The 14,299-nt window shown below is 40.8% G+C and overlaps 1 protein-coding gene across 4 annotated transcripts in view; it reads left to right on the top strand.

The window, feature by feature from the left end:
* The first annotated feature begins 506 nt into the window (after positions 1 to 506).
* ANK2 (ankyrin 2) overlaps positions 507 to 14,299 on the top strand; it is a 661,731-nt gene continuing 647,938 nt past the window's right edge. The window contains exon 1 of one of the 4 annotated variants that reach the window (XM_082727947.1): positions 507 to 1,182. In XM_082727947.1, the coding sequence (XP_082584073.1) occupies positions 1,111 to 1,182 (72 nt within the window). In that variant the 5' untranslated portion in view covers positions 507 to 1,110. The remainder of the gene's footprint in view (positions 1,183 to 14,299) is intronic. The other 3 variants (XM_082727904.1, XM_082727928.1, XM_082727940.1) reach the window with 3 other exon arrangements.

Below are 14,299 nucleotides of genomic sequence, written 5' to 3'. Positions count from 1 at the left end.
CCCTGAGAAACAGTAATGCAAACAAAGCTGGGCCCTGTGTGGGATTCACTACTCCTGCCACAAGTTTTTGTGTAGACTGAGCTCTGCAAAACCTGGTCCTGTCTTTTACGTTCTTCACAGGACTGCAGAGGACATGCTCTTCACCTTAGTGACGATGGGGCCATCACTACCCGGGATGGCAGCCGGAGGATGTTTTGTCATAGTGAATGAAGACCGGAGAGGAGAAGCTGGATCTTGGGGAAACGCCCGAAGAGTAAATGACACACGGCTTAAAGCACTTCGTCAGCCCATATCTGACATGGATTTAAGTCTCAGTGGCAATCCACACCGTGTTCAATCCATGAATTAATTTCCCTGATCAATCGAGAGTGGCTGGCAGAACAAAGAATGTGTGTCTGTGGAGGCTAGCGGTGAGTGCGTGCCTATCACAATGCGGAGGGGGAGAATGAGTGTGAACTGGCAATGCGTGTCTGGCATGAATGGAAAGAGCCGGGTGAGAGTGGAGATTGGCAGGGAAGAGCTGGACGTGCCCTGCAGGCCGGGGGCCTCCCGGGGGAACGTCCGCCTGTGATGCGGGAGCGCCCGCGGAGGAGCCTCCTTATCCCCACCCACCTCCCGAACTCCGGCAGTCAGTGGTGCATATAGACATATTTCTGGGAGCTGTCCATGAGCTCATCGCTCTCCCGGCGATAGCGGCAGCAGCGAGGGAAGCAGCCTCCTTTCTCCCGGAGCCGCTAGAATAAGCCCCGCCGCTCGCACACTCAGACACACGCGCGGAGCGCGACTCTGGGCAGCCGCCGCCGTCCGCCCAGCCTCGCGGCCAAGGTCGCGCCAGACCCCGGCCCGCCATGGCCCCGAGTCTTCCCGCTGGGAGGTAGGTGGGCGCGGGAAGACTTGAGGGGGCTCCGGCCGGGACTCCGCGAGGGCGAGCCCAGCTGGCAGCCGCCCCTTGCACTCTGCGGCGGAGCCCGGGCGGGGCCGCGCGGCGCGGCGGCTGCGGAGCCTCCGGGTCCCTGTGGGGCCGCGGGCCTCAGGCCCGGCGCTGACGAGTCGCGGGAGACGCGGGAGACCCGGGCGTGACAGGAGGAAGAAACCCGGAGCGCCAGGAAGATGGCTTCTCCCACCTCCCCGGCCCCGGAAGGCGGGGCCTCCACCCCGCCGAACCCGCCGCGGATTCGTCAGGTGGGTGCACAAAGTGCGGGAGGGCGCACCCCATTGTCCTCTCCTCCCCCAAGGACGGGGACCTCGCCCCAGTGCAGAGGCTGACCGAGAGGTGGGGCTGACATAGGCGCACTTGGCCGCATCGCCCGGCCCAGGACCATTCTCTAAATCTTTTTTTTTTTTTTTTTAGTCCAACTTCACACACAGACACAGACACACGGACAGACAGACAGACAGACGCACACACTCCTAGGAAAAACACGTCTTCCAAAAACAGACGTGTAACTTTTGCACACACCCCCCGCAAACTCATCCTCACCGACCCCCCCTCCCCCCGCCGCGCACAGAGGCACACACCCAAATGTCACATGATCTACTGCGGAGCTGCCCGTTAGAAGAAACCCACCGTGCCCTCAGCGTGGCAATGCACCCCAGACCCAAATCCCCGGAGGACTCTAAGAGGGACTGCTGGAAGCATTCACTTTCCGCCCTTAGGAGAGCAGGAGCCTCGTCTAGATGTTACTCACCAGTTAACTTTGAGACAGAGCTACACCCGACAACTGCAGATCTGTGTTAGACGTGTAGTACTAGAAAACATGTGTTCCTGCTCTCTCGTGTGCAAAGACAGTTTTCCCCAACACTGCAAGGGGGGAATGCACATTGCTTTTGAATGAGTCCCTTTTTCTGTTTGTATGGTAATACTGAAACAAGGGAGTACTCCATCTGGTTGTGATCTGTGATTTGTGTCTTAAGAGTTTTTTTTTTTTTTTTTTTTTTTTTTTTTTTTTTTTTTGGTTCCTGCTGTCATTGTCTGAACTACAGCGTTACCACTTTAGGTTATCGCAGTATTAATGCAAGTGTCTGTTTGCCCTATTTGGGGTAGTGCATGGGCGTGAAAATAGGACCCACTGACTCCAAGCGGGCAACCTCTTTACCAAAGAGAATTGGATTGCTGTTTAGAAGTAGGGTAAAATTGGTTGATGGAAACTGGGGGGAAGAGAATACCCCACAGAATGGTCTTTCTTCAGGGTGGTGTAGAAATGTTGAACACCATGGGCTTCAGGATTTCTGAAAATCTGACGGTAAAATTTGGTTGACACTTGACAAGGTCTTTGCCACATTTGCATTTTATTATATATAGGTAGTGTTATTTTAGGGGCAACTTTTCTTTATGTGCATTTTTAATGCAATAACTAAAAATTAATTTATACTTTTTTTATGGCACTCTGTGTCCCAATGAAATTGTTAGGGTTTTAAATTCTTATGGGATACAGGACTATAGTTTTATGACAATGCATTTTTAATTGCACTTGAAGCTATTTTTTTTTTTTTTCTGAAGAATTGTGGTGTCATGCTTCATTAAATCTGTATATGTGATACTTATGCATCCAAGAATGGAGGTGAAATTATTGGAATTTGCAGTATAAGGGAAAGCACATCCTATGCAAAAAATCATTTTTGTATCTATTTGGCTAACTATGTATGTTTGTATATTTAAGCATTAAAGACAAACATATTAATTGAAATAGAATATATGTACTCATAAAAGCTCTATGAAATCTCATTTTATATTTAGAATACTTCTACTGATCTAAGAAATAGTATGTATGAAAATAGTTATAAGAAGAAATTTGCAAGAAAGGTCATTGTTATTTTGCAGAGTAGATACTCTACTTAGAGGACCTTATAATTAGAAGCTGTATAAATGACATAATGCTGCAACATTCAAGTAATATAATGATGTCCTCTGTTTAGACTTTCATTTATATGACCTTATAGAAGCACTCTTAGTGATTGGTGCATTAATTTGCATAGGATGTAGAAATAGGTTACTGAAATTATTGGTCATTCCTTTCTACATGATTCACCCAGGCAGGTGGAAAAAAAATACTGACAACCTCTGACTGCAGTAACACCATTTGCCTGCAAGTGATTTTGAACAAGTTAGGAATAAAAAAAAACAGAAGGGATAACAGTGTTTTCCTGCAAATGGTAAAATATGTTAGGCCCCAGTCCCAGTATATTTTAACTGTGTCACTGTTTCTCAGACATCTTTCTCCTTGTTCTTTGATGATTCTTTTTCAACTCAATTCTGGATTGAATCAGAATAGAATGAAAATCTGTTTTTTTTCTTTTTAAACCATGATTGAGAGAAAAAGTGTAATTGAGAAAGCGTGGAAGGCCAAAAGAGCGAATTTTAATTACATAATGATGTTTAGAAATAAAAATATTTTAGAAAGGCTTTGGTGATTATAAATATAATTGGTAAATTAGTGTATTTAACTTCTTATCTCAATGAAAATATGCTATGGGAAGATTCATTTATTCAGCAAATACCTATTCAGTGTAAAGTAATATTTTATGCCCTAAAGATAAAGGAAGAGGATAAAAAAAAATCTTAACATTAGCAGTTGTACATATGTATTTTTAATGAAGACTAACATTAAGTCTGTTTATTTCTCAGCTTTTGTTTTGATCATTCCCCTAATACCTAAATACCTAAGTTTATGTATATCTAAAAAGTCACTGTATGACTGGATTCACGTTTTCATTCATTTAATATATTTCTGTTCTCTTTTAATTATTTAATGTGTTATTAGAATCACATATCAGATACTATATATATATATCATTTTACAACTTGATCTTTTGGACAAAGTTTTTTTTTTTTAGTCTTTTGGGAAATACTGATGCAGCATGAAATAGCTAAAACAGTCCAGTGCCTTTACACAGTGTAGTTAAAATCTAGGTTCCAAAAATGAGAAGGTCAAGGAACAATGAACTTCAACTTCATTCTCGTCATGTTGAGGGAGAGAAAAGTTATCAAAGCTATCAAAAGTTATCAGCCTCTGTCTTAGGCTCCTAAGATCCTAGATATGTACTTCTTTTCCACTTAAGAAAAGGGTTATCTTGGGGCGCCTGGGTGGCTCAGTGGGTTAAGCCGCTGCCTTCGGCTCAGGTCATGATCCCAGGATTCTGGGATAGAGTCCCGCATCCGGCTCTCTGCTCAGCAGGGAGCCTGCTTCCCCCTCTCTCTCTGCCTGCCTCTCTGTCTACTTGTGATCTTCCTCTCTGTCAAATAAATAAATAGATAAATAAAATCTTAAAAAAAAAGAGAAAAGGGTTATCTTTATTTTATATATAAAACTGAGGCACAGAAGTTTCACTTACCCTTTAAATATCTAAGTCAAGTTAGTTACCAATAGAAAGACAAATTTCTTAGATTTCATCCTGTGTTTATTCTTTATTCATTTTCTTACTTTGTAAAAGAAAAGATTAAGGAAACATAGTTTTGGAACTAAGTTTTTAAATAGTTTGTCTATGTATATTATGTACATTAAGAGATCCACATGATTTCTATGGTCCTTGCCAGATAGTTTAAATCAATTAATTAAATGAGTATTTATTGAGATCTTGAAGTTAAGATACTTTGCTAGCATCTTTTTTGGGCCTTAACTACCTTTCTGATGAACTCTGATGGGAGCTTCCAAGGCAATGATTGCTTTAAAAATTGGAAAGCTGTAAAACATCCTTTATAATTGGTGCCAGTGTCTTTCTTGTTTAATGATCAATCCTTCTCCAAGATTTGTAGGCATTGGTGACATTGCATTAATGGCAGCAAACCAGTGTTCTTCATTGTTTGCTCTGGAAACTTAGAGAATTCACATATAATAATGCAATATTTATAATGAATCAGGCATGATGCTAAGCTAGGTACAGTGTTCACAACAGTCCTATGAAGGAGGTATTGTTATTCACATTTTCCAGATGAGAATTGTGGGTTTAGAGAAACTGAACTACATGCTCAAGGTCATAGCTACTAAGCTGCAACTCAGGGACTTAAAACTTGGTCTTGGGGCACCTGGGTGGGTCAGTTTGTTAGGCATCTGCCTTCGGCTCAGGTCATGGTCCTAGGATCCTGGGATCGAATACCATGTAGATCTCTCTGCTCGGAAGGGAGTTGCCTTCTCCCTCTCTCACTGCCTGATACTCTGCCTGCTTGTGCTCGCGCTCTCTCTCTCTCTCTCTGTCTGTCAAATAAACAAGCAAAAATCTTTTAAAAAATAGAACTTGGTCTTAATTAATGATGCTTTGTTTTAGAATCACTATTATTTATTGTCTTCCTCCTCAAATTTTCAGACACTGTGACTATAGAGGAAGCGCATCTTGGTACTCTTGCTACTTTGAGCTATCTGTAACCATCCTCATGAAATTGCCCTTTAGGTCTCCTAACTGTAGGAGGGTTGAAGTAATTTTCATTACTCTTTTTCTTTAAATGAGAATAACTTGAATTCCACGTTTGCTTCTGTCTTCTCTAAGAGATCATTTCTTTAGTGTTATGGATGCTGAGAGGAGAGGCTAAAGCCCTCATTTAGCTTGTGCTTACTCCTGAGAACTCCCCAATTATTCTTGCTAATTCCACGATGGCCCTGAGAAAAATAATTCTGAGATTGAGTTGGGTTAATGAGAGTCTTCTTGAGGAGGCATAAACCAGCAAATAAAACTGAGAGAAAACGTCAGCGAAAGCCAAAAGAAACAGATATTCGCCAATTCCAAGCAAAGGCACTAACTGAAGCATTTGAAAGGGAACTAAGAAGAAATAAAGTTCAAGAGAATATTGGATCTCTAGGAATAAATGAGGAGGAAACAGTGGGTAAAAGTCTCTACTATAATAAATGCAACTTGATCAGATCAGTGGAAAGTAAAAAAACAAACAAACAAACAAAAAAACCGTAGTTTTCTATTTTCAAGGTCTTCGATGCTTCTGATATTAATTCTGTTCTTTCTTTATGGTTGTCAAGATAATTTGCATTTTGAATTTTCATGTTATGTAAAATATTTGAGTTCCAAAAGAGGATAATTTCCTTTAGACAGTGAGGGATGGAAGACAAGGCAAGAAAATAATATAGTGATACAATGATATAATTGGTTTATAGAGTTTTTAATTTCTAAAAATTTGCATACAGTAAAGTTCACTTTTTATACAGTTTTGTGAGTTTTGGCAAATACTTAAGTTGTGTTTCCACCACCACAGCCTAGGTACAGAACAATTCTATCTTCCTCAAACATTCTCTCATGCCATTTCCCCTGTAGTCAAACAGACCTTCCCTCCTCCAACCCCTGGCAGCCACTGGCCTGTCCTCTGTCCCTATATTTCTGCCGTTACTAGAATGCCATAGAAGTGGGATTATCTAAATAATAGCCTTTTGAAAGTGACTTTTTTTCTTTCAGCATACTGCTCTAAATATCCATCTACCTTCCTGTGTGCATTAATGTTTTGTTCTTTATTATTATGGAGTTGTGCTCCCTTGTACCACTGTTTAGCCATTCAGATAGATGAAGGACATTGGGTTGTTTCCAGATTGCAGTAATTATGAATAAAGTTGCCAGGAAACATTTGTGTACAGGTATCATGTGAACATAAGAGTTTTATTTATTTTTTTTACTATTTTATTTATTTATTTGACAGAGGGGGAGAGGTCACAAGTAGGCAGAGAAGCAGGCAGAGAGGAAGGGGAAGCAGGATCCCTGCTATCCCAGGGCTCTGAGATCATGACCTGAGCCTAAAGCAGAGGCTTAACCCACTGAGCCACCCAGGCACCCCAACATAAGAGTTTTAATTTCTCATTTGTATACCTGGGAATAGGATTACTCAATCATATGGTCAGTGTATATTTAACTCTATATAAACTGCCAGACTGTTTCCAAAGTGATAGTGCTGTTTTTGCATTCCTCCCAACGATGAGAGTTCCTCATTGAGAGAAATCCATGTCAGCATTTGGTGTTACCATTTTTCTGCTTTATGGGTTCTAACAGGTGTGTAGAGGTATCACACTGTGATTTTAATTTGTGTTTCTCTGATGACTGATGTTGTTGAACATTTTTCATGTGCTTAGTTGCCATCCTTACATCTTGTTTTTTAAGATTTTGTTTATTGGACAGAGAGATATAGAGAGACCGAGAGCACAAGCGGGAGGAGGAGCAGGGGAAGACGGAGAAGCAGGCTCCCCTCTGAGCAGGGGCCCCATGTGGGGCTCTATCCCAGGACCCTGGGATCATGACCTGTGGCTAAGACAGAGGGTTGTGGGTCGCTTAAGCCACTGAGCCACCTAGGCGCCCTCATCCTTACATTTTTTTGGTATCCAAATACTTTGACCATCTTTAAAATTGGGTTACTTTCTTACTGTTTAGAGTTATTTATATGTTCTGGATATACGCTCTTTGTTAGATATGTGATTTGAAAACATTTTTTTCTTAGTTTCTTGTCCTTTCTCTGTCTTTCTCAAGCAAAGGTTTTTAATTTTGGTAAGTCCCAATGATCAGTTTTTTCTTTTATAGGTTGTGCTTTTATTATATTTAATAGCTTTTTCCCTAACCTAAACTCACAAAGATTTTCTCCCATATTTTCTTTTAAAAGTTTTATGGTTTTAACATTTTACATTTAGGTCTATCACGCATATTGAGTTGATTTTTGTAACTTAAAGATTAAGATTTTTTTTTTTTTTTGCCTACAGCTATCCAGTTGTTCAGCTCTATATGTTGATGAGACTATGCTTTTTTTTTTTTTTAAGATTTTATTTATTTATTTATTTGAGAGAGAGAGAGAGAGAGAGGGAGAATGAGACAGTGAGGGAGGGAACATAAGCAGGGGGAGTGGGAGAGGGAGAAGCAGGCTTCCCACTGAGCAGAGAGCCCCTCATGGGAGGGGCTCAATTCGAGGACTCTGGGATCATGACCCGAGCTGAAGGCATATGCTTAATGACTGAGCCACCCAGGTGCCCAAGACTATGCTTTATCTATTAAATTACTTTTGTGTCTTTGTAAAAAAACCAGTTGAAATATTGGCATGAGTCCATTTCTGGACTCTCTTTTCTGGATTTAGATTTTTTTTTTTTTCATTAGAGAGGGAGTGCTCACAAGCAAGTGGGAGGGGCAGAGGGAGGAGTAGATGAAGAAGCAGACTCCCTGCTGAGCAGGGAGTCCTATGTGGTCCTTGATCTCAGGACCTCAAGATTAGGACCTGAGCTGAAGGCAGATAATTAACAAAGTGAGATACCCAGGTGCCTCTTTAGATATTTTGAGTTTTTCAGATTTTAGCAAAAAGTATGTATCATGACGTTTTTAGGAAACCTTAATGACATTAATATACTTTTGGCTTAGTTTTTAAAAATGTTATTTACATAATTTTCAATTTAAACATCACATGAAAATCTAAGGCAAGTCCGTATAGTCTGGGTGGGAAACTGTTTATGAAAGTGAAATGTATACAATGAAACTATATCATAAAAACAAATGGAAGGGGCACCTGGGTGGCTCAGTGGGTAAAGCCTCTGCCTTCAGCTCTGGTCATGATCTCAGGATCTTTGGATCGAGCCCTTCATCGGGCTTTCTGCTCAGCAGGGATCCCTTCCCCTCTCTCTCTGCCTGCTTCTATGCCTACTTGTGATTTCTGTCTGTCAAATAAATAAATAAAATCTTAAAAAAAAAAAAGAAAAGAAATGGAAAATGAGAAGATTGTATGTTGTGTACCTACCTGATGAATACAGAGAGTTTTCAGAGACTTTAGAAAAAAATTTCTAGGGATGCCTGGGTGGCTCAGTAGATTAAGCATCTGCCTTCAGCTCAGGTCCTGATCCCAGGGTCCTGGGACTGAGCTCCACTTCGGGCTCACAGCTCATCAGGGAGCCTGCTTTCCCTCTGCCTGTTGCTTCTCCTGCTTGTGCTCTCTCTCTCTCTTTGACGAATAAATAAGTATAATCTTTTTTTTTTTTTTAAGATTTTATTAATTTATTTGACAGAGATCACAAGTAGGCAGAGAGGCAGAGAGAGAATGTGGAAGGGAAGCAGGCTCTCTGCTGAGCAGAGAGCCCTATGCGGGGCTCCATCTCAGGATCCTGGGATCATGACCTGAGCCGAAGGCAGAGGCTTTAACCCACTGAGACACCCAGGCACCCCCTAAATAAATATAATCTTTTAGAAAAAGAAAAAAATTCTAAATTAGTTGTATTCAATATATATTGAATATGGGCAATGGAATGAAAAATAAATTGGGACTTTAAGCTTCATTCATTATAAATTTGTAGAACATTAGCATTCCATGTTTTTCAGAGTTATTTAAAAAAGAGTTATTTGGGGGCACTTTGGTGGCTCAGTGGGTTAAAGCCTCTGCCTTTGGCTCAGGTCATGATCCCAGGGTCCTGTGATCCAGCCCTGCATTGGACTCTCTGCTCAGCAGGGAGCCTGCTTCACCCTCTCTCTCTGCCTGCCTCTCTGCCTACTTGTGATCTCTGTTTGTCAAATAAATAAAATCTTTAAAAAAAAAGTTATTTTACGGGTAGATTATGGTATATTAAGGAGCTAATTCGGGGGTGTCTGGCATTCTCTGTTGGTAAACATGGGACTTTTTTTTTTTTTTTTAATTTATTCATTTAACAGAGAGAGAGAGAGATCACAAGCAAGCAGAGAGAAAGGCAGAGAGAGAGGGGGAAGCAGGCTTCCCGCTGAGTGGAGAGCCCAATGCAGGTCTGGATCCCAGGACCCTGGGATCACGACCAGAGCCAAAGGCAGAGGCTTAACCCACTGAGCCACCCAGGTGCCCTAAGCATGAGACTCTTGATCTCAGGGTCGTGAGTTCAGGCCCCATGTTGGGTGTAGAACTTACTTAAAAAAAAAAGAAAAAAAAGAGGGCCCCTGGGTGGCTCAGTTAGATGTCTGCCTTTGGCTCTGGTCATGATCCTGGGTCTTGGGGTCGGGCTCGCTGTTCTGCTGGGAATCTGCTTCTCCATCTCCGGCCTCATCCCCGTGCCCCCTTCATGCTCTCTCTCAAAGAAATAAACAAATAAAATCTTTTTTTTTTTTTTTAAAGGAGATAGTGACACATACAGCCTTGCGTTTAGTAGTCTGTAAACCTAGATCTTTTTTTTTTTTAGATTTATTTATTAGAGAGAGACTTAAATTAGTTAAATAAACATTGCAGAGGGAATATTTTCCCACTTAAATCTTTATCAATCATTATATGAAAACACTGAACACACTTTGCCTGACTTTCAGTTGCTCCATAGTCCCAGATTTGGGTTGTGCCATTGGAGTCTGGAGGGAGCTACATACACAGTATTACCCTTAGACACAAGCAGAAACCCTAACCTATGGAGGCTCCCACTCTGGGCATCCTCTAATGATACCCTTTCATACCAAATAAGGAGAACCTAGTTGCAAGGTAACTTGCTCACACTGAATCAGCCCTTTTGTTTTTGAAACTATGCTCTGGGTAGTCAGGAACCAGAATTTTCTGTTTCAAGAAACTCAAGTCTGCTTCCTGGGCTGGAACTGGCCTTTCCTTCCAGTCTGTTCTCTAGAGAGCAGACTGAGAGGTCAGTGTGTGCACCCCTGGCCCGAATACTGTGTATGGAGGGTGTAGGAGCTTGACAATGGACGTGAGGGTGGCCACGTGTACAGGGCAAAGTCTGGTTTAGTCACTTAATGGCTGAGTAACATTAGGCAGACTACTTAACCTATTTGTGGCTAGTTCCCTCACTTCATAGGATTGTAGCAGTATTCATTGCATAAAATCAGTTTAAGAATTAAATAGTAAGGGGGCGCTTGGGTGGCTCAGTCGTTAAGCATCTGCCTTCGGCTCCGGTCCTGATCCCGTGGTTCTGGGATTGAGGCCCGAGTTAGCCTCCTTGTTTGACCGGAAGCCTGCTTCTCCTTCTCCCACAATGCCTGTTGTGTTCCCTCTCTCGCCATGTCTCTCTCTGTCAAATAAATAAATAAAAACCTTTGAAAAAAAAGGAATTAAATAGTATAATGAATATAATACACAATGCATTTTGCTTGATGCTTTACACTTAGTAAATATTAAATTCTTTTAGGTATTGTTGTTATACAAGAAATACTTAATATCAGTCCCTTCCTTTTTCCCAGGACAGTGCTAGAAACAGACATAAAAGTCATTTTCCTGAGAAGTAGACATAAAAGTCAGAAATCGGGCTTGTATAGCTGCTCTGTTGCTCTTTGAGTAAATAAATTATTCTGAGTAATTCTGAGTAAATAAATTACTTAATTTTGCTAAGCCTTAGTTTTGTAATTTATAAAATGCAAATAATAATCATTCTTTCTTATAGGCCCATTATTAAACTCTAATGACTCTAAGTAAACCTTATTCCAAACAAAACTCTGCAACCCCCTACCCATGAAGCAACCACTTCTTACGTATTCCTTCTAGAAATATTCTGTGTTTATAGACAAATTCATCTGTGTACATACCTCTTTTCCTCTTTTGTTTGCATAAATGTGATCCTACTATACACATTGCTTTGTACTCTGCTTCTTTCATAAAAAATTATTTTGCTCATCACTCCATTTTTATACATACACTTCATTTTTTTATTCAGCTACATAGTATTTTATTAAATGACTATCATAATTCATTTCAGTCTTTCTCTATGATTGGACATTTAGGTTGTTTTCAGCATTATGCAACAGTGAAATCTTGTTTCATTGTGTTTAAGGATAATGTGTGTGTGTTTTAAAGATTTTATTTATTTATTTGACAGAGATCACAAGTAGGCAGAGAGGCAGGCAAAGACAGAGGGGGAAGCCAGCTCCCTGCTAAGCAGGGAGCCCGATGTGGGGCTCCATCCCAGGACCTGAGATCATGAGCTGAGCCGAATGCAGAGGCTTAACCCACTGAGCCACCCCAGCACCCCAAAGGGTAATGTGTTTTCGAAGACAAAAGTAAAATTGTTGGATAAGTGGCTATTTTTTTTAATATTCTCTCACTTCTGATTACTATATTCAACAATGCAAAAACAGTTACTAACCAAGCTTTATATTTTGCAAATCCTTTTCTGTTTCCTCCATCTTTAATTGTTATATGCTTAAATGCCAACATATTAGGAAAAGAGCTCTCATAATCTTGTGATGAGTCATAATGGATTATACATACTTCACTGAAAAGTTTATTTAACTCCATTCTCTTCTTAGATCACTTTGTTTATATTTAGGATTATATATGTATATATAATATATTTATACTTTATAATATATAATATATAAATTATATCGTTAGGGCACCTGGGTGGCTCAGTGGGTTAAGCCGCTGCCTTCGGCTTGGGATATGATCTCAGGGTCCTGGGATCGAGTCCCGCATCGGGCTCTCTGCTCGACAGGGAGCCTGCTTCCTCCTCTCTCTCTCTCTGCCTGCCTCTCTGCCTACTTGTGATCTCTCTCTGTCAAATAAATAAATAAAATCTTAAAAAAAAATTATATCTTTATATAAAATATATCTTTATATAAATTTTTATATATAAATAATATATATATAAATATATATAATTTATATATAAATATGTCTTTAATTATAATGAATATATTATACATATATATTTATTTATCTATTTTAACTAATCTCTATATCCAGCATGGGGTTTGATTTTATATTCTGAGATCAAGAGTCCTGTGGTCTACCGACTAAGTCAACCAGGTGTCCCTTTAGATAACTTAGATTATTAAGCTCCAGAGTGTTATTTTTTTTTTTTTCTAAAGATTTTATTTATTTATTTGACAGAGAGAGAGAGACAAGGAGAGAGGGAACACAAGCACAGGGAGTGGGAGAGGAAGAAGCAGACTTCCCGCACAGCAGAGAGCCTGTTGCGGGGCTTGATTTCAGGACCCTGGAATCGTGAGCTGAGTCGAAGGCAGATGCGTAACAACTGAGTCACCAGGCACCCCAACGTGTCATTTTTAAAAGATTTTATTACTTTATTTATTTATTAGAGAGAAAGAGAGCGAGCACACACAAGCACCGGAAAAGGGAGGGGCAGAGGGAGGAGAGAATCTCAAGGAGACTGTGCTAAGCAGGGAGCCCAACTCCGGGCTTAATATCACAACCCTGAGATCATGACCTAGCCAAAATCAAATGTCTGATGCTTAACCAACTGAGCCACCCAGGCACTCCAAACTTCCGAGTGCTATTAGCAAGCACCATTTCTGTTCATTTTTCAGATTCCCTCTTTCATTATAATCCCCAACAGCCATTTATTTATTTATTTATTTGATTTTTATTCGTTTGAAAGAGAGAGCACAAGTGGGAGGTGCTGGTGAATGGACTGCAGGAGAAGCAGACTCCTGATGCAGGGCTCCCTGCGGGGCTTCATGTGGGGCTTGATCCCAGGACCCTGGTATCATGACCTGAGCTTGAGGCAGACGTTTAGCCAGCTGAGTAACCCAGGCGCCCCTCTTGACAGTCATTTAATGACAAATATCTGTAACAGCTTGGGAAGTAGATAATCCATATTTTAGATTTCAGATTAGGTAAGTGGATGCACAAAGAGCCTAATGTGCTCAGGATTATCTATCAGACGGATGACAGGCTGAACAAGGCCCTGATTAGTAACTATTTGCTTTTAATCGATGGAACTTTATTGCCTTTCAAACAAGAGCTATCGACAATCACATTTTCTATTTTAACTATGACTTGTTGGAAGATATATTAACGATGTGACTTTCCTTTACATTTTCACTGGAAATATTAAAAGGTTGCTCTTAAAATGAAAAACTAAATTTAGAAGTTTAGGTGTCAGGAGCTCCTGGGCAGCTCAGTCAGTGAAGCGTCTGCCTTCAGCTCAGGTCATGATTCCCGCATCCTGGGATCAAGCCCTGATTCGGGCTCCTTGCTCAGTGAGGAGTCTTCTCCTTCACCCTCTGCTGCTTTCCCTGCTCATTTGCTCTCTCACTCTCAAATAAATAAATAAAATCTTAGGAAAAATGAGAAGTTTAGGTGTTCCCTCGAATATACCCCTACATGGTCATTGTAAGAGATAATTTCCTCAGATTTTTCAAAAGACAAGCCGTGATTATAGATGTTATGGTTCATTTGGAAAATTCTTCCTAAGAAGGACTTTAGATTTACCCCTGCTCTCAAGAATGTTACAATCCCGTAGAAGATGAAATCAAACAGTGTATACAGCTTACTATAGTACAGATAAAATACGGTAAATACAAAATAGACTACAGGGGTGACTGGATTAGACATCCGACTCTTGATTTTGGCTAAAGTCGTGGTCTCAGGATTGTGGAATCTAGCCCCATGTGGGCTCGAGCTCCGCGGGGAATCTGCTTGGGGTTCTCTCTCATC

This window comes from Mustela nivalis (genome assembly GCF_964662115.1).
Source record: "Mustela nivalis genome assembly, chromosome: 4".
Taxonomy (NCBI): domain Eukaryota; kingdom Metazoa; phylum Chordata; class Mammalia; order Carnivora; family Mustelidae; genus Mustela; species Mustela nivalis.
This window is presented reverse-complemented; position numbering and strand designations above follow the sequence as displayed.